The sequence below is a fragment of the Dipteris shenzhenensis genome, chromosome 13 (assembly GCF_047967505.1).
Source record: "Dipteris shenzhenensis isolate YYH24624 ecotype China chromosome 13, Dip_SZ_1.0, whole genome shotgun sequence".
NCBI lineage: Eukaryota > Viridiplantae > Streptophyta > Polypodiopsida > Gleicheniales > Dipteridaceae > Dipteris > Dipteris shenzhenensis.
Window position 1 is genome coordinate 2161150 of NC_141608.1, and position 27278 is coordinate 2188427.

Genomic DNA, 27278 nt, shown 5'->3' on the forward strand with positions numbered 1-27278 from the left:
AGATGAATTGTTGCCTTTATATCTTCCTTGTATTTTGGAAGGGATCTTGTGTTGAAAGATTGAATGAGTATTGTACCAGTGACTTTATCTTGCAGGCATGTTTGCAATATTGTTTTCCAAGATGCATGACAAGTGAGACGGTCAACTTCCTTTCTCATGTTGTTGTCCATGTTGAAGTTATTAGTTGCAGTGGTTTGACGAAGTATAAATTTTCAATTTCTTTAACTCTAGATATGCCAAGCCATGTGCATGTACTCCTTTTGGGGAGAAAGCAAGTTTTTTCAATGTTAGTCCTTGAGCTCTATGGATTGTTCAGGCTGTTGTAGGTTGAATGGGAAATTGTTCACATGTGAGGATGCTTGTTTTTTATGGACCTATTTTGTACTTCTTTTGTGACTCTAAATAACAGTGTCCACTGTGGTTGTGTACATGCACTGTACACTTGTTTGTTTTTGTTTCTCATTCGCATTCCAATGTCTTGTTGAGGAAATAGTATCCAAACAATTTCTTTGCCAATATAAGCGAATGATGTTATGAATATCCCATCTACTCCATTTACTAGGCCTCTTGGTGATTGATATTAGTAGAACATAGTTTAACCAACATCCTTCTTTTATTTTGATAATTGTATGCAATTCGTTTGTAGCTTTAGGATCCTCGAGTAGTTTGGTTTTGGTGCATGTCATCTCGGAGAAGGGATCAATTGCTCTGAAAATGTGCTTTTTTCTTGTACATAGTTCCAATACTTTCTTATTTGTTTCAGAGTTTGTGTAGTATAGGTGTGGAAAAGTGTGATCGGTTGGTACTGTTGAGATATCGAGCTCCACTCATGATATGCCAGGGTGACTGTTGTGCATTTATGTCACTGACTTGTTAGCTACAGATGCGGTTGGTACACTGCCTAGTTAGTGGCTCAGTTAGTATGCCACCTAGATTAGCTGAGTTTGGTTTGAGACCCACATATAGGGTTCATCTATTCCTTTTGTACTAGGAGAGACTTTTTTTGGCTTTCACAACTAAGAAGAGGCAAACTATTTTTAGCCTCCACCTTTGTGTGTATTCCCCCATTGTGTATGTGAGAAAGTTGCAAGTGAGACTGCTTACCTCTTTCCCACTCTCTTCACAGGTACTAGGCGAAAGCACTTTTGAATCTACTGTGCTTGTGTGTGTGTACAATTTCTGAAGGAGTTCGAAGCATTTATAAAAGGGTTGTTACTTTGTCTCATAGTATTTTTAAGTTCATAGCATTGTGGTTTTGTGTTCCAGTAGGTATTTGCAATGCATTGCAGGTCGTCTTCATTCCTCTTGAAAATCTAGGAGTCCTTAATATGATTTTCTAAGTAAAAATCACCATGTGATGACACCGACATCGCCACAGTGGTTGGACTGGTTGCGTTTTAATGTTCTCATTCTAAGATCAGTGAAGTCCATAGTTCTTTTTCCTACTAATGAGATCTCATAAAAAACAATGAGTTGCACTTGTTCGTATAGAGATAAAAGTGTGTCTAGTTTTTCTCTTGAAAGGGATGTAAGGTTCTTTGTATGTGTTGGCAAATGCAAAGTAGAGTGTATAGTGTTCCCATTGATATTGTGTGATGCTTTACCTATATATGCTAGCATTAAAACTTTTGGCAAGTCATGGTTAATGTTTGGAGTGCTTTGGTTATAATAACACAATAGTCCTTGCACTAGTAGAAGGAGAAAGTATGTTTTCCTAGTTCCAACCCCTCTCGTGAGGAATAAATTTAATTTAATCGTAGGATGCAACCTCTTTTGTATCATCACATCATCAAATAGGTCTCTTTATTCTTTGTTCAGGGAGCGCAATCTTTGGAAGTATTCATTGTTGTCTAGCAATATTTGTTGTTTTATGCTTAACAAAATGGTCTATTCTTGATTGTTTTTGTAATGTACGCATGTCCAATCCAATGTCAAAATATTCTTTGTTAGTATCATTTTTCCCGTCTAAGGCATTGATGTTATTATCTTAATTTTGTGTTATATCATTAGAGAAGTTTTCTTCTTCAATATTTTCATTATATTGATTGCTATATTTCTTCCTATTTTCTTCTGTAGTTGCTAGTCTTGCAAAGTATGTTGTTTGCCAGCTTCCATGTACTAACAATTCTTGGTTCTCGTCCTCTTTGAATGGGTAAAATAGGAATAACTGTTCCCTGTGATAATTGTTTGGATCCTTAAATTTATTGAACTTCACAAATCTTATTATTTTTTGTTTCTTCCTTTTTTAAGAAGTTTGTTCTAAATGGTTGTACTTCAATACAAAGGTTGCTAAGCATACGTTGTCCATGTCTTTTTGTTTCACATATTTGTCAATGATTGAATCGTATGTTATGCTTGTCGATTCATTAGGGAGGTTTTAAAGTTTATCTTTTCATTTTAGTAAAAATGCTCTTTTTTGTTTTTTGTTTGTGTTGATGAATTGAAATACCCTTGTAGATCTATGCAAAGGCAAAGATAAGGTAATGAAGGAAGCGAGTTGTGCACTCATTTGTTGTGAGTGGAGGAATGCGTTGCCCATTTTGCGCATGCGTTCTTGCATGGAAGCGCTTTCACGCATGCGTGCTCTCATTGTTTCTTTCAATGTTTGTGTTCTTGTGTTGTCCATTTTAGTCATGTATGATGTGTAATAGGATGTGGCTGCATAGGGATCCATAATGAACTATATGTCCATGTTTGACTGCCATAAGGTTATGATTTTTCTACTGATTCCTTGTTTAAATTTCCTTTGGGTCACGTTTAAGAAATAAAGTTCTTTTGGTGATATTTGATTATAATGACAACAAATATGTCTGAAAGTCTATCTCCAATTGTTGCAGCCATTCATTGAAGGACATTGTTGTATTTGGTTCCAATCTTCGAAGTTGTTATCTAATTTTCTTGTATAGGTGTTTATATTTTGTCCTATCTCTACCTTCAAGAGGGGTAAGATTCATTGTCTCATTCAAGGGTGGTTTTGGATAGTTAAATCAACAATTCTTTTTTCCTTTCTTTGCGCATGTTGCTGTATGTTGATGTATTTGTATTTCCTTTATGTTCTCATTCAAGAAGTTCTTATCGCATGTGATGTGTTTGTTTACGAAATTTATTAATTCTTGCTTGTTATCAGAAGCGTATGCCGGTTTGTCTTTCATCCACAAAATTCCATGTTCACGTTGGCTTCCTTTACTTTGGAACTCTGTAACGGAGAAATAATCAACCACATTTCCTAGTAATGTTGAGTCTTTTAAGATAAGAGATAACATTAGTTATAGCTTGTGGGACATAGTATCTCGTGCAAATGGTTGGGTTTTTTCGTACTAGTTGGTTAATTTCTTTAGTTGACTGGGTTTGTGACAGTTGGAATTGTATATTGATTAGAAGGTGGTGACCCAAGGATTCCACAACCGTTCAGCACACGAAAAAGTAATGGAGAACGATGGTGGCCCCAATTGCCTCATCATTGTGAACTCCTCCTTCTACAATTTTTCCTTGTAATCAGGCGAAGTCCGAAGGCTCTCAAAGTCCCTAGGCCCTATTCCAAAACAAAGAATGCTCTTTATGTTTGTATTGTTCTTCACATCTCTAGCATACAACACTTTGTTTTGCAACATACCTTTTCTTAATTGCACCCATATAGAACGCATCACTTGTTTTATGAGAACCTTAATCGGTTTGAAAAACAAATTAGGAATGTTGTGCGAGAATTTCAAAGATTTGTGCATGATTTCCCATTTGACAATGTCCAAATATGTTAATATGTCATTGTTAACATATCTAGGACATCCAAAGAAAAGCGTTGGAAAATTCATTTCTTAACTATGCTTGTCTTGGAAAAGGCCTAAAGGCTTTTGATTCCCCCTTAGAGCAACATAGGTCACTTGTGTTTCATAGTCAATAATTTGTTCAACACTTAAGATATTGTGAATTAATGTGTTTGTTTAATATTTTCATTTTCATCATGGTGATTGTTTGGAGTTTCTATCGTGTTGTTATTGGAATATGATTTTTTGCATAGTCAGTACATGTTTATACCACACATGGTTGATAGTAACATTATTTGCAACATATTAAGGTTTATCTATGAGCACATGAAGTGCTCTCATAAGCATTTTGGGTCGAACATTGCCTATTGCATAAGTGGATTTGTATTCTATTCTCTTCTTAATTCCAATGACTATTGAAGCTTTATAGTCTAGAAAACATGGTAGTACATGTTGGATTTTCATGCCGTTTCGCCATAAACATGCACAAACAAGCCAGGATGCTATTGCAGATGGGACAAAACCTAGCATGCAAACGAAGAGCATCGAAAAACAACACATTGGATTCGAACCCACAATCTTATCTTTCTCAAAGTAAGCCCTACCACTAAGCTATTGTGTGGTATAGCATGCCTATTGCTAACCATAAATGGTCCCTCTTCCCCCTCCCCCTTGAGGATGTACCTTCCGCTCTCCCAAATCTCAAGTGCATCCCTTTGTAAGGCCCCCTATCCTGCATTATCCTTTAATTGAAACTCTTCGCCTCCCCCATTTATCCCTTACTTTAATCATGCCCTTGCGCTCTTCCTTTCCACAACTAAAAAATAGGAAATTTGATTTAAAGTTCTCAAGGGGCACATATTAAATAAATAAATATATAAGTATATAAATATGTGGAACCCCAACTGCGGGGATAGCTGAGTTGGGGTTCCACATATTAAGGAGCATCTGTCTTGAAGAGGAACAGTTTATAAGGAAGAAAGCCCTGGAGGACGACCTATGAGAGATATATGGCGGAAGCTGAAACTGTATCAGTCTCAAACGCTTTCGCTTCTCCTTCTCCACCCGGATTGCTCCTCAAATCTACGTCCATTATCAAGGATTTTCTATCTTCAGCCTCTTTGCCTGACACGGCCGTGCAGCAGTACGTTGGGGCTGAGGTAGTCCCATACCAACTTGTCAGAGACACGTGGGCGGGGACGCCTTCTACTTCCCGACCCCGATTGCGGCATTTGCTTGCCGGTTCCACATTTGTTTTTAAAAGTCCAGAACCTCGGAAGAAGGTCCTTATCCTTGTCGTTTCTAATTTACATGGAGTAGTTCCTTCTGCATTGAATTCGGTCTTTTTCTGCATTGTAAGAGATAATTCAAGTGATAGCCCAAGCACCTATGTCTTTTTCTCAGAGCGATGAACTGAAAGCCCGATTAGAGCAATTACAAGATATTGCAGACAGAAAATCTTACAATGACATTGTTAAAGATGTGGCTCCAAGTGAACAGGAGCCATACAATTTTTCGTCATACAGAGATCAACTTGGATTAGGTCTCTTCTTCTGCGCATCTCCAATGTTGCATGGTGAATTAATGTTATACTTGATCCATGCGCTTAACCAAATAGTATCGGTACCTGTGGTAGTACGCACAAGTTCTTTACACGACCTGAAGTTAACCACCATCTCCCACTACACCTCACTTATGTGTTATTAGGGAGAATTAATAAAAACGCAGCCATCTTCATCTGTAGATAAGCAAGTCGTTTTGGTATTTTAAACTTGCATTACTTACGTAAGACATGTGTATAGGGAACCTTACACTTTCCAAATCTCATTTATACGTGTTATAGGGAAATGATTCTTTATTGTAATTTACTTTGATGCCTTTCTTAAGAGGTAGAACACTCGAGAATAAAATGATGAGCTACTAGGTCAAATGTTTTAGTAACTTGCTCACGCGATAAAGTGGTCTATTCAGAGGTATGCTACTAGGGATAAGTTTGTGGTTAAATCTTCATGTCATTCAGGTGGTAAACTCTTTGGCAAATCCTGAAGAGCACACCCTGAACCCATCTAGAAATAGCCTCCAATTTGTTGTCAAGCTATCTTCATCTTCAACCTTATCGGACTCTTGCACATAAATCAAATGCGAACACAACTCTTTCTTAAAAAATTTCTCAGCTTGAATGACTTACCACGGGATAAGGCTCCGAAACTCAGCTTACAAGGTGATGTCAATAGAGGAGCAATTGTTTCCTGTAGTCGTGAGTGTGCTGCATCGCACAATGCTATGGCTCTATAAAAGCCTGTCAACATGTGGTCCTAGCCCAACCAAGAAGTCAACATGGCCAAAATATCCTTGAATCTGCACTCTCAGCTTACTTTAAATTGGAATAAGAGTAGTATTAGGTCCGTCATGAAAGTTCCTTCGACATCCTTTCCTTCCAAGTGAAGAGGCTAGTTTTGGAGAACTGATGTTATGAGTGGAACCATGGTTGGCCATACCCGCATCCATGACACTAGCAGCTGTTGGAGATCAAACGCGGTGTGCTTGGCATGCAGCTGGTTTGTGATTCTTGGGCTTGATATGGACAGATTGCTGCCTTTTCAGTATAGTCTCGAGGTCCCCTTGGTTCTGCTCATTTATCATGAGACCATGAGGCAAACTATGTCATTCAAGAGGATCTTATACAGCTACACACTCACAACAAATCTTAATTTTTACAGAGAGCAACGTCTATAGATATCAATATTGATCTGCTTGCTACATCCGGATCCACCTCTCCCACGCTTTGAGGATCTCATGAGTGCTGTGTTTGTTCTCACCGTTTATGCATTGAGACAAGACGGGTTGAGGGGATCCTCAAGCAGTCAACATTTGCTCTTTATGTGACTTGCGTTAGCGCAGCACTTTGCTTTAAGATGTCCTGTGTGTTGGAAAGGTCACCTCCCCATCTGTAAGCCCCCATATGAGGAGAGCGTGGGGAGGGAGACCTAGGACATGTGCCATGAGAAAAGGAGAGAGGGGGCTGCCACATGGGCAGCACCTCACAAGGTCAGGACAGCAAAAGAGGCTGCCACATGGGTAGCAAACAGGCTGCCATGTGGGCAGCACACAGAAGGCTGACAGAGGAAAAGCATGGCAGGCCAAAAGGTGCAGCTGTCAAAGCAGGATCCATGGGCCTGCAAGAGAGGCGCACATGTGGCGGCAAGGGCAGACTGGAGGTGCCTGCGTGGCGGGCTGTCTGGCAGGGCAGATGACGCAGAAGGGCGGGGCAGACCAGCATACAGGTCAGCCACATGGAGGCCTGGTGGAGCAGCAAAGGAGGCTGCTAGTAGGCAGGGACCTGCCTTTATATAGGGCTGGGCCCTTGCTTGAGTGGAGGGCCAAGGCCCTAGAAGAGTGGGCCAAAGGGCCCTGGTTTGAGAGCCCTTCTAGGGCTGGACCAGCCACAGACTGGTCGGTTTTTGTCAGCAAGACCTTGGGGGCTATAAAAGGACGGCCTCCAGGCCCTCATTCCTCATTCTCTGGAGCAGCAGATCTACAGCAGATAGGAGCAGCAGTTAGGGCTTCCTTGGGCCTTTTTCCTAGGAGGAGAAGGAGACCTAAAGAGGGCTGCAGACTGTGCTGCCCACCTAGGCTGGTTTTTAGACAGCAAGGTGGAGAGGATCATTCTGGACAAAAAGTCTACAGACGCTCGAGGTGGAGCACGCGGAACTTGAGGCAAAGGATTATTCCTTGCTCAATAAAAAAATTCTATGTGTGGAATGAGCGGCGGACATAGTTGATGGAAGTGGAAATCGGCATCGCCGGTGAGAGGTGTTGAAGAGGGAAGATGCTTGTGAAGCTTCTTGGCTATGGTGATTCTAAGCTCTGTTCCTCATCCCTCGTTGTTGAGGATTCTCTCCTTCAATGGTGGCACCTCATCATGGGCTGAGGATTTCTCCTCTGAATGGTGGTGTCTCATCATCACCGAGGAATTTTCCCACGAATGGTGGAGCTCTGTCTAGTCCTGCCCTACCTTTCGCGATTATTGGTGCTATTGGAGCATGTCGTCCCCATTGCTTTCCTTGCCACTGAGGATCTCTCCTCCGAATAGTGGCCCCTTGTTGGGAATGCCTTCCTCACTAATGATGAGTCTTTAATGACAACGAGCTTGATCTTGGCCCCCGTCTTTCCGAAAGCTCTCCATTCTACAAGTAGGAGGAAAACATTCCTCTACATGCTCCAGACCTTGTCACCTGGTTCTGAGCGCTTTTGTAGATAAGGCCCCCAAAGAAACCAACGAAGGCCATTTTTTACTCCTGCCTTGCAGCAATTAGAAAGCACCATAGATCGTTCTTGCATGCCCAAGAAGTCTAATGTACGAAATTCAGTATCCTTGATGGATCAGTCTGTGATTTGTCCCAGGGTTGGATGACATAGGTCAGAAATCATCACGGATTTTCAATGACATAGGTCGGAAGGTGAAGGCTTTTGATCATGAAAAAATGGAAAAAGGGGAAGTGGGAAAGGGAGCCCAAGAAAGGTCTCTGATACCAATGTAGAAAAGAGGGGTGCAGGATAGCAGAAGGGAGGTGTGAGGAACGAGGATGTAGGGAGAGGGAGATGGAAAAGGGCTAGGAGGGGAGAGAGAGAGAGAGAGAGAGAGAGAGAGAGAGAGAGAGAGAGAGAGAGATTAACGTCCGTGGGAGACCTCACGGGTCTATGGGACAAGGTACAGACCAAAACCGTTTCAAATACATCCGGGTATCTAGGGACTTGAGAGAGTCGATAGAAAGACAGAAAGAAAGAAAGAAAGTTTATTAAAGTCTTTGGAAGACCGATGGGTCTACGAGACTGTGAAATCCTGATGCAACAAGCTGTGGTAGTGGAGCTACTAAACGAGCATCCATACCAATGCAAAATGCAAAAATGCAAAATGGTAGTACTAAGTCCTAAGTACAACATAGTCATGTCGATGGTTGACTATATATCAATCTCAGCATCATCATCAATATCATCATCATCCTCGGCAACAGCAAGATATCAAGATGGATGAGGCAGTGGAGGCATAAAGTCGGCAATAGAGTGTTGTCGACCACTCAGAGGTGTGGTCCTGGCACGTCTCCTGGTCGTAGCTCTGCGTCTAACCAGGGCTACTGTGACCCCCGTCGGTCGGGCTCCGACTCTGGGCTCCGACTCTAAACAAGGAGGGGATGTCTGCAAGTGTGATTTGTGTGTTGACCCTGTGTCTGAGCTGTCGGGTCACGGGCTCCAGGTCACGATCATGTCGAGGCCTCGTCTCGTTGGGGTCCATGTGATCTAGCTAAAAGAATTCCGTGATAGAGCTTTGAGAGGGATCAACTGAGGAAGAAGTCAGCTCGTGTCTCCGTGCTCGGAGTATCCTCTCGAGGTGTCTAAGTGCCTCATGAATGAAACCTGCCAAACACCGCTGGTCTGGGTAGGAGAGGAAACGGGCTAAAATCCCATAACTATCCCTGAAGTGGCAGTGGAAACATCCTCGGATCTCATAGTACACAGGACACTTGAAGATGAAATGCTCCTCTGTCTCAACCTCCCCTATGTCACACAGTGTGCATATGCGCCGCTCCCTGGGTAGTCGCTCTGCTCTGCCACTCTCGATGCGAAGTCTGTGTAAAGAGACCCGGAACTGCCCAAGAGAGATCCTCAGCGAGTGGGGTAGGTGAATCTGTGTGTATCCTGGTGGGTCAATGAAACCCTCCGCTATGATATGTAAGAAGTGATCTCTGTAGAAGCTAAGCTTCATTGGGAGTTGACTCGGTCCCAACTAGGTCTGAAAAGTGTGTAGCTGTAGTAGATCCTCACGGATAACCTGGTTGACCTCGTGTGATAAGAGGGGAGAAAACGGAGCATCCATGCTATACTGGAAGGGAGGTAGTCTATCCATGTGGAGCCCGCTCAAACCATCTCTCTGTACGTGCATACCAGCACCTCTGATCTCCTGCTGCTGCAAGTGCCATAGAAGAGGATAGAGCTACCCATGGTAGCTTGCTACGCCCGAGGTATAATCCCCATATTCCCTAACTCACCTGAAATGCAGCATCTAGTTGTAAAGGGGGTGACCCAAACTCAGCCTGAATGATCTAGTGAGGAATAGATGACTTACCACGAATCATCCGTGATAACATGAGAACCTGTAGTCGCTCCACACGGGCCACTCTGTATCCGACAAGTCTGGCCCCCAACAAGGGCTGCCATACATTCTCGTTGGGCGAGCCAAGGAGTAAAAAAGAAACCCCTTGGTGCGTGGATCCTAAAAGTGCGAGCGGAAGCATTGCCTCTCTAGTCTAGCCAATGAGGCATACCCTCTACTCAAGCGTGCCTGCATCGTGGGTCTCATAGTGAAGCTCGGTCTGGAGAAGATAATCCCAAGATAAGTGTATGATGAAACTATCTCAACAGATGACCCCGCAAATGTGAATTGCTCCTGACGCATGATGGCTGGAGATGTATTGAAGATCATGACCTTGGTTTTACCCAGGTTGACTTTCAAATCATGAGACTCATAAAAGGACTGTAGTGCGTCTAGGTGTCTCTGAAGCCCCTCTGCTGAGAAAGACAAGAGAGCCACGCCATCTGCATAGAGCAAAATCTGGATCAGCGTGCCCGCAAGAGAGCAACCTACACCCCCCTGTGTCTGCATCACTGTTTGAAGCTCGTAAATGTAGAGGCCAAACAAGGTAGGCGACAAAGGACACCCTTGTTTGACGATGGTACTCATGATCTTGTTTGTCCACCCGGATCCTGCCCGAACTCTGCCAGAAACTCTCTTGTTAAGTGCCATGACAGCCCAAATGATCTCCCGGTCATAACCCAAGTCCCGTAGGCGCCGTATGAGGCAGGCTCTGGAGACCGTGTTAAATACCTTGCGGAAATCCACAAAGCAACAATAAACCCTCTGCTTCCGTGACCTCGCCTCCTCGATGATACATCTAAGCGTGAGAATGTGGTCCATGGTTCCATGATCACGCCGGAATCCGGCCTGTCCTGTTGCTCTAAGTCCTCGACACTCTGCAAGTCTGCTAACCTCGGAGTCAAGTACTGATGCATAAATTTTGGACATGACATGTCCAATCATAATGGTACTATAGTTCTCTGGGCTCATGGGATCCCTTGCCTTGTGGATGGGTGAGATAGTGTTAATGGTCCAAGTGTGTGGAAATCCCAAACAAACCGCTTCATTAAAAAGCTTTGCTAAGATATGGGCTAGGAGGTTAATCCCATATGCAATGAACTCAGTGCATAGCCCCTCATGATCCTTTGCTCGGCCATTATGAAGTTTCATTACAGCATCCTTTACCCCTCATCTAGTGAAGAGGGTGTAGGATGTGGGACGAGGCATGTGTGAGAGGTTAGGGATTGGCTGATTTGGGATGTCATAAAGTGTGCATGCGTAATCAAACCAGATCTGGGTGTCAGTGAGTGGCGGGGGGGACCGTCCTTCTAGAAATCTCCACCAAAAGTCCTTAGAGTTGTTACTAAACAAAATGTTCAGTAGTTCCTCCTCGTTCCGACGAACGAAGTCTAGTTTTTTTATCCGTACCAGTCTATGGTATTCACGTAGCGTATCTGGTGTGCTTGGAAGACTGTTTTTGGTTTCGAATCTGAGTTGACGGCGTAAGGCCTTACACTCATCATCGTACCAACTATTACAAGGTACGGTTTCAGGGGGTGGTGGGCGGGCAGTGTGGGGAAAAGCGTGAATGGCAGCCTCGTGTAGTGAGCGGGTGACAAGGGCAGCACGATCCTCTAAAAGGGGTATGAAGTCAATATAAGCGAGAAGTATGTATAGACGGCCAGAGTAAGAAGGTGAGTGATCCCGATCAAAGCGTATATCATGGTAGGTGGAGTAAGCATTGAGTGGGGTGGAAGGTGTTGTGCGAAGGGAGATGGAGATGCGAAAGAAAATGTATGTATGATCAGCCCCTGGGGGGAGAGGTGCTACAGTGAAGTCAGTAATGCAAGATGTGAAGACAGGGGATCCCATGATGTAATCAACAACAGGGGAGATCATGTATCCTACCGAGGTCTAATAGGGCCTGTCCATAAGATGAGAATGGAGCTCGTCTGTCAGCCGAAACCCGTAGCATACCTGCCTCCCCAAGGTCTATTTGGTAGTAGAGTGGAATCATCTCTAAAGTCAAGAAGTGGTACCTGACAGGCCCTTGTCCTCGCGTTGAAGTCCCCCACTAGAAGGACTTCTTCGCGGCTAGAAAAGTCAACAATGGACTGATAAAGGGTAACAAATGGGGATGTCTCATCATTAGCTCGAATATCTCTGGCAAAGTGGGAGGTCTCCAGGGGGAAGTAGCAAACTGCGACAAACAGATCCTGGCTGTCCATGTGTCATATGCGGATCCAAAGAAATCTGGAATGTGTATCTCTCTGCTCTACTGAAATGATCCCCCGAAGTGTGGATCTAAAAAGGACTGCAACTCCACCTGAACCTCGAACTCCTCCTGTACCCCTCGTCTCATCTCTGTAGGCAGACTCCCATGTATATCCGCTGACTATTGGAAGAGGGTGCTCTGGACTTTGATGTGTCTCTGTATAGAAGACTATGTCGTGGCCTGTACAGGATTCCGAGAAGCTCTCTGGTTTTGACCATAAGGTACCATTACAGTTCCAAATGGTGCAAGACAGGGTCTCGGATTTCTGAGTCTCATAGACCCCGCTTCCCTAGGGGAGGGGGCAGGTGCCCTACGGGGGCCTATAAGAAGTCGTCCCTCTCGTACCACTACCCAGTTCCCCTCCTTCCGGGCCTGATCCCGCTGCTGCAGCAAAGAGCACCTCTCCTCAACCTGTAGAGGTGTGAGGTCCTCATCCATAGAGATCGCTGGCTGATCTCGAAGGACTGACCTACGTCGTAGAGCTGAAAGTCGTGCTTGAGTGTCATGGAACCGTATGATCAGGGGTTGCTCTCGGTTGGGATCTCTCCCCACCTGCCATGCCCTCTCTATCTTGTGCTCAACCACACCCAGGGTAGCGGCCACGAACGCATCGCATCTACCATCGGTGTAGCCTCAGTGCATGGGATCCCACGTACTTTGATGTTGAGAGCCTTACTGGCTCTCTACTGCTGCTCCATGAGGGTAGCCGAAACAGTTACCCTTGCGGGTTCCCGTTTGGCCACGTCAGCCCATCTAGAAGTCTCCTCAATAGCAGATTGTATGCTCGCAATCTGTGCCTCGACCACCGGGGTACTCCTTGGGATAGTGTGTATGGCTGTGACCTCTTGTCGGAGCTGCATGATATCCTGTCTGAGTCCCTGAATAAGACCCACTTGCTCCCGAATGGCCCTAGCCTATTCCTGTATGATGCGGCTCTGCTCCTAGTTGAAGTGCTCCCGTGCGAAGCGAGTTAGCTCCATCTCACGCTCACGGAAACTATGTATCTCCGTGAGCAAGGTCTTAGGGGCCTCTGGTGTATCAGCCCACCCATGTCCATACTGAAACCATGGTGACTGTGGCATGAAAGAGTGGGACTGAGTCCGGAAACTGGACGGTGACTAAGTGAGGAATGGAGATGACAGTGGAAGATATATTAACATCCACAGGAGGCCTCACGGGTCTATGGGACAAAGTACATAGAAAAGCGAACTCATACAAGCCTCAGTGGGCTGAAGCAAAGGGTATGCTAGGACCCTTTGCTGAGTACTAATCTATGCTAACAGAATCATAATCATAGAAAAAAAGTCAACTACAACTGCAGAATGGGCCATATCCATCAATCTATCCAGGCGCTGGGACGAAACGGAAGCTTGGTACAGTGATGGCGCTTTGGTGGGCTGCGAAGATGTCTCGTATCTGCATTTGTCGAGCTGTCTCACACTGCGGTGGGGGACGCGGTCTCCTCGCTCTCTGGACTCTTTGGTCTATAGGGTGACCTCTCGTCTCTGTCGGTCTCCCCTGAGGAAAGCTGTGATAGGTCGGACCTCAATAGAGTGTACTCTGGGAGCTCTCTGTCGCACGCGAGAGAGAGAGAGAGAGAGAGAGAGAGAGAGAGAGAGAGAGAGAGAGAGAGAGAGAGAGAGAGAGACAAGGTACACACAAAAAACGTTTCAAATACTTCCAAGTATCCAGAAAAAAGAAAGAAAGAAAGTTTATTAAAGTCTTCGGAAGACCGATGGGTCTATGAGACTGTGAAAAACCTGATACAATGAGCTGTGGTTGTGGAGCTACTAAACGAGCATCCACACCAATGCAGAATGCAAGAAAATGCAAAATGGCAGTACTAAGTCCTAAGTACAACATAGTCATATCCCGACTCAATCTCAGCATCATCATAACGTTACATCATCATCATCATCGTCATCATTGCCAGCAGCAGGACATCAAGATGAATGGGGTTGTGGAAGTGGAGGCATGAGGTCAGCAATAGAACGTTGTCGCCCCCTCAAGGGTGTAGTCTTGGTACGTGTCCTGGTTGTAGCTCTGCGTCTAACCGAGGCCATTGTGACCCCCGTTGGTCGGGCTCCGACCCTAAACAAGGAGGGGATGTCCCCAAGTATGATCTGTGAGTCAACCCTCTGTCTGAGCTGTTGGGTCACAGGCTCTGGGTTACGGTCATGTCAAGGTCTCGCCTCGTGGGGGTCTATGTGATAGAGCTCTGAGAGGTATTTGTCGAGGGAGAAGTCTGCTCTTGTCTCCGTGCTCGGACTATCCTATCGCGGTGTTTGAGCACCTCATGAATGAAACCAGCCAAACATCGCTGGTCTAGGTAGGAGAGGAAACGGGCCAACATCCCATAACTATCTCTGAAGAGGCAGTAGAAACGCTCTCGGATCTCATAGTAAACAGGGCACCTGAAGTTGAAATGCTCCTCTGTCTCAACCTCATGCATGTCACACAGTGTGCATATGCGCCTCTCCCTAGTCAACCGCTCTGCTCTGCCGCTCTCGATACGAAGTCTGTGTGAAGAGACTCGGAACTGCCCAAGGGAGATTCGGAGCGAGTGGGGTAGGTGAATCTTCGTGTATCCTTGCGGATCAATGAAACTCTCCGCTGTGATATGTAAGAAGTGATCTCTGTAGAAGCCCAACTTCACTGGGAGATCACTTGGACCCCAACCAAGTCTGGAATGTGTGTAGCTGTAGTAGATCTTCACGGGTAACGTGGTTGACCTTGTGTGATAGGAGGGGAGAGAGAGGAGCATCCATGCTGTATTGGAAAGGAGGTAGTCTGTCCATGTGGAGCCCTAGTCCTGCAAACCATCTCTCTGTGCGTGCATACCAGCACCTCTGATCTCCCCTTGCTGCAAGTGCCATAGAAGAGGATAGTGCTAGCCATGGTATCCTGCTACACCCGGATGTGTAATCCCCATACTCCTTGATTCGGTACAGATATGTAATGACCTGAAATACAGCATGTAGCTGTAATGGGGTTGACCCAAACTCTGCCTGAATGATCTGGTGAGGGACGGATGGCTTACCCCGGATCATCCGTGATAACATGAGAACCTGTAGCCGCTCCACCTTGGCCCACTCTGTATGCGACAAGTCTAGCCCCCAGCATGGACTGCCATACATCCCTTCCGGGTGGACCAAGGAGTCAAAAAGCAACCCTTTGGTCTGTGGATCCTGAAAGTGAGAGCGGAAGCACTGTCTCTCTAGTCTAGCCAGAGACTTGAGAGAGTTGATAGAGTTGAGAGAAGAAAGAAAGAAAGAAAGAAAGAAAGAAAGTTTATTAAAGTCTTCGGAAGACCGATGGGTCTATGAGACTGTGAAAAACCTGATACAATGAGCTGTGGTAGTGGAGCTACTAAACTAGAATCCACACCAATGTAGAATGCAAAAAAATGCAAAATGGCAGTACTAAGTCCTAAGTACAACATAGTCATATCTCGACTATATATATCAATCTCAGCATCATCGTCAGCATCATCATAACCATCATCAGCAGCAGGACATCAGGATGGATGAGGCTGTGGAAGTGAAGGCATGAGGTCGGCAATAGAGCGTTGTCGCCCCCTCAAGGGTGCAATCCTGGTACGTCTCTTGGTCGTAGCTCTGCATCTAACCAGGGCCACTGTGACCCCCATCGGTCGAGCTCCGACCCTAAACAAGGAGGGGATGTCTCCAAGTATGATCTGTGAGTCAACTCTCTGTCTGAGCTGTCGGGTCACGGGCTCCGGGTCACGGTCATGTCGAGGTCTTGCCTCGTGGGGTCTATGTGATCTGGCTGAAAGAACTCCGTGATAGAGATCTGAGAGGTATCAGTCGAGGGAGAAGTCTGCTCTTGTCTCCGTGCTTAGAGTAGAGAGAGAGAGAAAGAGAGAGAGAGATGTAATAATGTCTGTGAGAGGCCTTGCGGGCCTATTAGACAAATGCAAAGCCAAAAGGTAACTTATACAAGCCACTAACGGCTGAAGCAAAGGGCTCACTAAGGCCCTTGCTGGAAACTGAAAGCTAAAGTGCTAAGCTAGTGAACAAAGTAGGAGAGAGAGAGAGAGAGAGAGAGAGAGAGAGAGAGAGAGAGAGATTTTTACTTCGTAGGAACAATCCCAAGATGCACACAGGAGGCGTATCCGAAGTCGACCACAAGGATCGAACACACACAACGACATGAACCAGAGCCTCAACCACCAAGACCCACGTGGGTTTTACAAAACTTGATGGGGAAGGATGGCTTATACACGGTGAGAGAGAGTTTTTTACTTCGTAGGAACAATCCCAAGACGCACACAGTAGGCGTATCCGAAGTCGACCACAAGGATCGAACACACACACACAACGACATGAACCAGAGCCTCAACCACCAAGACCCACGCGGGTTTTACAAAACTTGATGGGGAAGGAGAGAGAGAGAGAGAGAGAGAGAGAGAGAGAGAGAGAGAGACTTATGGGTCTATGAGATTGTGAGAAAGCTGATACGAGCGAGCTGAAATGGTGGAGCTACTAACCGAGCATTAGCACCCATACAAAAGCCAAAAAAAACTACATGCTACATATTCATATCAGAATAATAGTCCTCTAACATCATCACTATCATCATCATCGTCATCCTCATCATCAGATCAACTGTCTTCAGAATACAACGTGAAATATGCTCCAATGTCGCTGTGGTCTCCCCTCATCAAGGGTGGGGGGGGGAGAGAGAGAGAGAGGGGGGGGGGGAGGGGGGTAGAGAAAAGAAAGAAAGAGGAGGGGGTAGAGGGAGAAGGTGTATGAACGTGGGAGGAGAATAGGGGATAACATCAGATCTCACATCAAAAGGTGTCTACAAAATGGTGGGTTGGACATATATAGTCCCCTCCACAATCCCTCATCATTATATAAATGCAGAAGATTTTTAGAAAATAACACTCACATATCTCACTTCAGACTGAAGATAGAGAACACTCTAGAACTGTAGAGAGGAACAATGCACAGATGTATAGCCAACAATAGATATAAAAAGTATGTAGAAATCAATATAAAACAAGTTCCAACAGTGTACCTACACCTGCAGGAAACTCTGCTGAGGTAAGACACCACCTTCAACTTATTATGCTGCACTCTTTGATGCAGATCTGCTCCAAACTGCCATGTGCCTGCCTAACAGGCTTCACTAGCTGCTATCTGTGAGTCGAAGGGAGAGAGCAAAGTGTGAGAGCAGGAGCAGGAGAGAGAGAGCTGAAAACGATAGTTGCAATAGATGAGTGTATTACAACTGAAAAGAGTGATAGGTTTTGTCTAAGTGACAAAACCTTATCCTTCACTAACCGTAGTTAATGAACTAACTGTGGTTAGGGGGAAAAACCTCTAAGTGAGGGAAAAGTGCCCCTAACCTACTTATTACATTACATTGGTCACTGCTAAATTATAACAATAATTCTAACACCCCCCTGCAGTGCCAATGTCATGTACAAGGAAATGATCAATCACCAAAAGGAGATAGGTTCAGGGCACTGCGAAATGCCTCAAACTTTTCACGTGGAAGTGCTTTGGTGAAAATGTCTGCAACATTGTCATGTGTTGACACATAGATCATACTGATCTCTCCTGCATGCAACTTCTCTTTGACGTAGTGATAGTGAACCTCAATGTGCTTTGTGCGAGCATGAAACACACAGGATTCTTTGCCACTACTCTGACTATCAGTGAGAATTGGAGAAGGACCCTCCAATGAAAGATGAAGATCAGCAAATAAACGACGCAGCCAAACACATTCAATTGTCGCTGTGAAAGCTGCCCTATACTCAACTTCACATGAAGAGGTAGCCACTGTAGATTGTTTCTTGCTCAACCAAGAAATACAAGCTTTGCCCAAAAAGAAACAATTGCCACTTGTGGACTGCCTAGTGTCATAGTCTCCAGTCCAATCTGAGTCACTGTAGGCATGCATCTGCAAGTCACCCCCCCTCGGAAACATCAAGCCAAAAGACTTGGTACCTTGCAAATAACGGAAGATGCGTTTTACAGCCTGCCAATGCATAGTCTTTGGGCTGTGCATATATCTGTTCACCTGAGAAACTGCAAACTGAATATCAGGTTGTGTATTGCAGAGATAAATGAGGCATCCAACAGCCTGACTGTAGAGTGTGACATCAAATGATTCACCTGCTTCATGCATTGCAAGCTTCAGCCCCCGCTCCATGGCAGTAGCTATGGGCTTACAATCCTGCATGTTGAGTCTGTCCAAGAGTTTCTGCACATATTTGGATTGAGACATACCGATGCCACTTTTCTCTTGAGTGAACTGGATCCCCAAATAAAAGTGTAGCAGCCCCAAATCTGACATGTCAAAAGTGGTATGCAATTCAGCTTTAAAATCTGCAATATTATCTTCATTTGACCCTATGAGCAGTAAGTCATCTACATAAAGAATGATGACTAAAATATCCCCCCCATCCTTCTTGATGTAGAGGGTGCCCTCAGTTGGACTATTGTGCAGCCCCTTGCTGGTCAGAAAGGCATGAATTTTTGCATACCATGCACGTGGGGCTTGTTTCAGCCCATACAAAGCTTTATTCAGCTTGCATACCTGAAGTGCATTTCCTGAAATTTCAAAGCCTGGAGGTTGTTTGACATAGACCTCTTCCAACAAGTCTCCATTAAGGAAGGCTGTTTTTATGTCCAACTGATGAACATTTCATTGAAAATTTGCAGCCATGGCGATAACTGACCGGATGGTTGTCATTTTGGATGTAGGAGCAAAAGTCTCCTCATAGTCTATGCCCTTTTTCTGAGCATATCCTTTTGCAACCAGCCTTGCCTTGTACCTATCAATGGTCCCATCTTGCTTTCTTTTAACTTTGAAAACCCACCGTGTACCTATGGCATGTTTACCTGGTGGCAAATCGACAACTTCCCATGTCTGATTTTTCTGAATGGACTGCAATTCATCGTGCATGGCATTCATCCAATGCACATTATCCTGTGCCTCTTCAAATGTCTCAGGCTCGTCCTCATCAAGAAGAGTACTTGCATAAGCTGATTCAACTGAAAGTGCTCCCCCCCCATGTCTTACTGCACTCCGAGTTCTGCCAGGTAATGGAGCATCAATTTTACTCTCCCTGAGAGTTTTTAATAGCCAATTTGGGACTGTTTTTGCTGCATGTATATCTGCAATTTCTTGCTGAACAACCTCTTCCACTGCTTGTGGAGGTGGTAAGACATCTTGTGGCTGAATCGGAGCATGTGGAGGGTATGAAAATTCTGATCTGCATCAGATATATCAGTAGGGGAACCCAAGGCAATGGGTAGTAATCCCTCAAAGACATCATCGGAAGAAGAAGACAAATCAAATTTAGCTTGAGTGTGAGCTGAATTTTCTGAAAATACAACATCTCTACTGACAATAATCTTGCGTGTGACAGGATTGTAGAGACGGTAGCCTTTGCTCTCTGCACTGTACCCAACAAAAATGCATTTGATTGCCTTATCAGACAACTTATGCCGAAACTCAACGGGCACATGAGCATATGCAAGGCATCCAAAAACACGGAAATGATCCACAGAAGGCTTTCTCCCTTGCCAAACTTCATAGGGAGTTTTGGTCTTCAAAGCTTTTATGGGTGCCCGATTCAAAACATAATTGGCACACATGAGACCTTCAAGCCAAAATTTGTGAGGCAATTTTTCGCTTTTTAGCATGCATCTATCCATCTCCATAATGTTGGGGTAAAGGCGACGCCAGCAGTGACGCCAGCAAAGGTGACGCCAGCAGCGACGCCAACAGCGGCGTCGCCAGCAGCAGCGCCACATAGGCGACGCCTTCAGGGCCCAGCGTCGCCCATACAGGCGACGCCTTCAACGGGTCGCCAAGTTGTGGCATAGGTGACGCCACCAGCGGTCCGACAAGTCGCCACACAGGCGACTCCTCCAACGCACATCCAAGACAGCCCGCCAGGCCTACGAGCTCTCGTCAGAATTTCTCCAACTGCTCCGGCAGTGTTATAGGTACAGGTGCATCCTTTGAGCTCATTGTGAGCATTACTGGTATTGGGGGAAACAGATAACTGTCTATGCCTACTGTGTGAGGAAATCCTCAACATTGAATTGCAGAATCAAGGGGCTTTTGTAGCCAGTGCCAAGTATTGGCTTGTATACGCACGTATTGCGTTTATCCTCCTTTTTGGAGTTGATTCTTGCAGGATTCGTATGCATTTGTTGACCCACGGGACAGTAGAAGCTGCATTGAGTACTACATTGTAGACTTGAGCACTGAATGTGCTAGTCAAATTGGGGGTTTTGCAATTGGATGCATATCAGTGCTGGGGGAAGCAATTTAAATGCCTTACAGTGGTCAGTGAAGCGGTAAATGCACTCAAAATTCTGAGAATTTTGCCTCCAGTCAAGGGGCTTTTGCCTAAATCCTACTCTAAACTGTGTTATACAGTTTTAGTGGTATCTTGAAGCTTGAAGTTGACAGGTTTGAACAGTCAAACAGTCATTTACTGATTCTGTACTTTCTGGTACAGTCTGGTACTGTTCTGTGTCAACTGTGGGGCTGATTACAGTCATTGTACAGAAGTACAGAGTGCAAAATACACTGCTGTTTTTCACTGTAATTGCAGGGCAGTAATATCAGAGTATTGCTGATTGTACAACAGTGCATTTAATGATGCAAACACAGTTGCTGTTCGGATACTGCAGCAAGCAGTAAACAGTTATAATTTTCTGTTTAATTGGGAGAAATATTTGCAGGTGCAGTTCCTGTTGTTCCGCTGCAGGAATTAAACTTTTTGAGCATAGTTCAAGTGCCTGTGTGCACTTGGTTTGCAGGTCAGGCACCCAAGTGTGGGTTATATTTCTTGCTGATTGTAATGGCTTCATCCTCGGAATCTTCTCTTCTCAATATTAAAAAGTTGCAGGGTGCAGCTAACTACCCGATGTGGAAAAAGATGGTCCTGAATGTGCTAATTCTCAGGCAATTTCATGCTCCTATTATACACAAAGGTGTGAAGCCCACTGGCACATCTGATGATGCTTGGGCACTAGCTGATCTGTCAGCAAAGTCCATAATTGAATTGTCACTCCATGAGAGTGTTGTTTGGAATGTGGATGGTGAAAAAACAGCCTGGGGTGTGTGGAAAAAGCTACAGGACACATATGAGCAGCAAAGTGTAGCCACAAAGATATATTGGTTGCGCAAGTTCTTCAATCTGAAGATAAAGGAAGGGACCTCCATGGATGCACATCTCAGTGAGTTTAATTCAATTGTCACTCAACTTGCAAATCAAAAGTATGTGGTGGATGAGGAAACCAAGGGTATGGCACTCTTGATCTCTCTTCCTGAAAGTTGGGATACATTCACCACAGCTGTAACAAATGCAAACACTTTCATAAGTTTTTCAGATATCACAGGGCTGATTTTGCAAGAAGAGCAGAAGCTGAAAGCTCAAGATGCAGTAAAGCCTAACAATGCCTTAAATGCAAGGGGGAGAAGTCAGCAAAGAGGCAAATCCTAGGAAAGGGGAAAAGGGAGGAGCAAGTCCCGCTCCAACAAAGATGTTGAGTGCTACTACTGTGGCAAAAAGGGACATACCAAAAAGCAGTGCTTTAAACTGAAAAATGATAAGAGAGACAAAGCCAAAAACACTGATGCGTCAGATGCAAAGGCAATTGTACCAGTAAGCAATGGCACGAGCAGTGTGAAGATTGAAGAGCTTCATTCTACACACGGTTATGACAGTGAGGGAGAGGTTCTATTTCTCTCTACTTTGGATGCTCATTCTCTCCATGCAGGAGATTTTGCAGACATGCACTCTTGGATCATTGACTCAGGTGCCTCATTCCATGTTACACCTTACATAGAATTGTTTGTAAGGTATGCAGCAGGTAGTAATGGAGTCGTTTTTCTAGGGGATAATCATGCATGCAGCATTGTCGGTGTTGGAGATGTCAGGCTTGTATTTGCTGATGGTACTCAGCTTATGCTTCACAATGTCAGGCATGTACCCGAAGTTAAGAAAAATCTGACTTCTACTGGCATGTTGGATGACGAAGGTTTTGTGACCAGCTTTGGTCATGGTTTCTGGAAGGTCACCAAAGGTGCCCTGGTTGTTGCCAGAGGTTCTAAGGTTGACACAATGTATACTCTTCATGCTAAAGTATGTAATCATGCTGATATTCATGCCACCGAGCTGCCGAATATTTCTATGTGGCATAGCCGGATGGGACATATGAGCATAAGTGGAATGGAGCAATTGGCTCGCCTTGGCTACTTACCGTCTCTTAAATTTTCTGATTTAAAGTTTTGTGAGCACTGCATATATGGTAGACAGTTACAGTGTCCTCATAAAAGGAGATTAGGACATAAAGATGCTCAACTTGAGCTTGTGCATACAGACGTGTGTGAGATGCCTAGTCCTTCACTTGGAGGTGCACGGTACTTTGTCACATTTATAGATGATTCCACAAGGAAGGTGTGGGTGTATCCTCTTCGATTGAAGAGTGATGTCTTTCCAGTGTTCGAGAAATGGCTTGCTATGGTTGAGAACCAAACAGGCAGAACACTGAAGGCTTTGCGGTCAGATAACGGTGGGGAGTATATGTCTAATGCATTCAATGCATTTTGTGATGCTAGAGGTATTAAAAGAGAACTCACTGCTCCTTACAGTCCAGCGGAAAATGGCACTGCAGAGCGTATGAATAGAACCATACAGGAAAAGTCATGCTCTATGATGTCACATGCTGCTTTACCTCATGGATTTTGGGCTGAGGCTGTAAAAACAGCAGTACACCTCATCAATAGGTCACCAAATAAAAGACTAGATGGCAGAGTGCCAGAGGAGCTTTGGACAGGAAAACCTCCTTCCTATAAGCACTTGAGGGTCTTTGGCTGCATTGCGTATGTGCATATACGCAGAGTAGATCGCAGCAAGCTTGATCCTAAGTCTCTTAAATGCATTTTTCTTGGATATGGTGACAGTGGTGAGATGGGTTACCGCCTATGGGATCCTGTGAATAAAAAGCTAATTCGCAGCAATGATGTCTTATTTGATGAGTCATGTATGTTTAAAGCAATAGATAAGTCTTCTGATGCTACAGAGGTTGACATTGATGACTCGGGACATCCTGTACAATTCAGGCAGGCTGCAAATCAGCCACAACAGCAGCGTAATCAGCCAATGCGTGATGCTGCAGCAGGTCCAAATGGACAGCCCGCAGTGGCGGAAGATGTACTACGGGACATGCCACCTTTGGAAGAACTCCCAGGCATAATTCTGCAGCCTGATTTACTGGAACAGCCACCTATTTTAGGTGAGCAGCAAGTTGGACAGCAAGACTAATGGGTCCGAAGGTCCACTCGACAAATGAAACCGCCAGACAGATTTGTTCCAGGAGCAGATTTTATTATGCTTACAGACTGTGGAGAACCTTCCTGTTACAAGGAAGCCGTGCAAATGCATGATAAAAGGCTATGGGAACTAGCCATGAAGTCTGAAATGGACAGTCTCCATAAAAATGGTACTTGGGAATTGGTGCAGTTGCCTAAGGGCATGAAAGTACTGCCATGCAAGTGGGTATATAGATTGAAAGTCACACTTGGAGCTAAGCCAAGGTATAAAGCCAGGTTGGTTGCCAAGGGCTTTAAGCAGGAGTATGGCGTCGATTTTGATGAGATCTTTTCTCCAGTGGTTAAGATGACCACACTCAGGATTGTACTTGCTTTGGTTGCATGTGAGAATTTGGAATTATGCCAAATGGATGTGAAGACAACCTTTCTTCACGGTGATCTTCATGAGGAGATCTACATGCAGCAGCCAGAAGGATTTGCAGTCAAGGGGAAGGAGTCACTTGTATGCAAGCTTAAGAAGAGCCTTTACGGGCTGAAACAGGCACCAAGGGAATGGTATAAGAAATTTGATACCTTCATGAAGTCCCAAGGTTTCAGGAGAAGTGATGACGATCACTGCTTATATACCAAAAGGCTGCAAATGGCAGCTTAATCATTCTCATTTTATATGTGGATGACATGCTTATTGCTGGTAAAGCTCGTGAGGAGCTTGATGACCTTAAGAAAAGATTGCATGAGGCCTTTGATATGAAGGACCTTGGTGATGCAAATCACATACTGGGAATGCGGATACGGAGAGACAGGGGACAGCGTTTGTTGTATTTGTCTCAGACCGAATATATTGGCAAAGTATTGCACAGGTTTCATATGGAGGGGGGGAAGACCCTTAGTTCTCCATTGCCTCCATATGTGAAACTCAATGCAATGGACAGCCCACACTCAGATGATGATAGGGCTGAAATGGCCAAGATTCCGTATGCTTCAGCTTGTGGCAGTCTCATGTATGCCATGGTTGCTACCAGACCTGATATTGCGTTTGCAGTGGGAGTGGTTAGCAGATATATGGCAAATCCAGGCAAGAAGCATTGGAATGCAGTGAAAGGTATCATGAGATACCTGAAGGGCACACAGGAGTTGTGCATATGCTTTGGCAAGCGAGATGCAAAGGTGCATGGTTATGTGGATTCAGATTTTGCTGGTCATCCAGATAATCGGAAGTCTACTACCGGTTATGTTTATACATTCACTGGAGGTGCAGTGTCATGGATGCAGCAGTGCATAGCCTTGTCTACCACGGAAGCTGAATATATTGCAGCCACAGAGGCATGCAAGGAGGCCTTATGGTTATCTCGGCTAGTGGGAGACTTGGGCATTACAGGTGATATTCCATTGTTGCATTGTGACAGTCAGAGTGCTATTCAGTTGGCACACAATCCTGTCTTTCATGCAAAGACAAAGCACATTGATGTGAAGTATCACTTCATTAGGGAGGTAATAGATGATAAGCTGATTCAGCTTGTCAAGATTCACACAAATGATAATCCAGCAGATTTGTTGACAAAAGGCTTGCCTGCAGAGCGGTTTGCACATTGCCGACAGTTGATGGGTATAGGTTGAGCCTCATTTATTTTTTACTTGAGGGCATATTGCCTTTAAGTGGGAGGTTGTTGGGGTAAAGGCACTATGGCCACCCAAGTACAGTTAGTATACTTCAGTACAGTTAGTACTGTTATTTGTTAAGTACACTAAGTACGTTGTACTTAGTGTTGTAACCTTATCCTTTCATATAAAAGGTTGACTGTGTGCTAGGGGAGGTACACACATACTTCTTATCCCCACACTCTTGTGTCCATCGTGCTTGTGTGTCGGTGTGCTCTCTCTTTCTCACTCTCTCCCTCCTCACACATAAGAGTATGATTTTTCCTCTGAGCTTTGCCATTTTGCTGAGGAGTTAGCCTCACTGTAAGTTGATGTACTATGCCCTTGTCTTTCAAAAATGCATCAAAATTTGCAGACAAATACTCCCCTCCTCCATCTGTGCGTAATGGTTGTATCTTGAGTCCTAATTCATTCTCAACCATGGTTGCAAAGTGTTTGAAAACCATAAACACTTCTGATTTGTGTTTCAGCCCATAAACCCAAGTGTACTTGGAGTAGTCATCTATAAAAGTGACCACCCAATGATGGAGTCCTCATGGGACCACAGACATCACTATGGATAAGCTGTAATTTTCGAACAGCTTTTACTAATCCATCCTTCTTAAAAGGAAATCTATGCATTTTACCAAGAATGCACCCTTCACAGGCATGTGGAGGAGGTGTTTCAAGAGGAGGCATGCATTCTGCATAGCAGCAGTAGGAGTGCAAACTGCAAGAGCATGTGCTGGTCTTTTCTCATACATGTCAAGCTGTAAAAGACCACGTAACAAAGTGCCAGACAATCTCAAGGCATAGTCATTTTCTCTGTCATGGACTGCACACTTGTCATCTTCAAAAATGACCTGAAATCCAGCTCTGTTAAGAGTGGACACTGAAAGTAGATTTTTTGTGATACCAGGCACATACAAGACATCAGAAATTTTGAATGTTGAGCCATCTATGGCTGTAAGTTCAACTTCTCCTGTACCACGAACTTAATAGGAGGAGTTGTTGGCACATGTGACCTTTTTACCAACGGGTGGTGGATGCAGAGATGTGAAAAGACACTTCCTGGAAGTGATATGCTTTGAGGCACCGCTATCAAAATACCATGTATTTTGTGTCTCATTGACACTGAAAGCTGATGTATCCTTGGAAGAATCATAACTGCATGTCAGAAAAGCATAAGAGTCATCATTACAAGTGGCTGTACTATCCGGAGCAGCCAATTGAGAGTCTGAAATGCAAGACAAGAAGGCATAGTCGTGCTCCACAAGGTTGGCTGTAGCTTGCTCATTGTCAGATGCATGAGGAGCTGAATCTGAAACAGCCATACCGGAGCTGTTTTTCTTTTCTTTTGCAAGCCTTTTCTTGCATTCTCCAATGTAGTGACCTGGCTTTTTGCAGTAATGACATATTCCCTTCTTCTTGGGTTTACCTGCATCACCCTTAGCCTTTTGAGAAGGCTGTCCTGAACCACTGGAAGGCTGATTTGCTGAAGTCTTTGCCTGTCCCTTTACTTTAAGCTTGAATTTTGAAAGCATGGCATGTTCATTTGCTCGTGAAGCCATGTTTTTCATGGTCTACTCTTCCTGCAGCAGAAGTCCTATCAACTCGTGAAAATTGAGAGGATTTGCACCCCCCCTCACCGACAAATTCAGCGAGGTATGAAAGCTGAGATAAGACTCAGGAAGAGAATTCAGAGTAGTGGTAATCATCTCTGAATCAAGAATGATCTCATCAATATTCAGCAGCTGCTCTCGTAAATTCTGTAGCTTTGTGAGGTGCACTGACACGGAGTCACCTTCTTCCATATGTGTATGAGACAATTCTCTTTTCAAAAAAGACACACTGGCATCATTCCGAGCTGCATACATGCTCTCCAAAATATCCCATGCTGCCTTTGAGGTCTTACACGACCGGATATGCGGAATGATGAATCTTTTCACTGAAAGAGAAATACATGACAAAGCTAAAGCATCACGTGAATCCCATCTCTTTTGTTCTGAAGTGGTAGGTATAACTGCACCAATAACTTGTGCTGGCAGCTGCAGTTGTACCCTGTGCACGACCTCTGCCTCCTCCTTGTTGGGAAGGGGTATTAGGTGCCACATTTGCTGGCCGGAACTCATCCCCA

At 44.7% G+C, this 27278-nt stretch overlaps 1 protein-coding gene across 1 annotated transcript in view; it reads left to right on the forward strand.

Moving 5' to 3' along the window:
* The first annotated feature begins 4696 nt into the window (after positions 1-4696).
* Positions 4697-27278, forward strand: part of LOC147894916 (ER-based factor for assembly of V-ATPase) — a 38997-nt gene continuing 16415 nt past the window's right edge. The window contains exons 1-2 of the mRNA XM_087383997.1: positions 4697-5044; positions 5166-5304. Coding sequence (XP_087240123.1) covers positions 4772-5044; positions 5166-5304 — 412 coding nt within the window. The 5' untranslated portion in view covers positions 4697-4771. The remainder of the gene's footprint in view (positions 5045-5165; positions 5305-27278) is intronic.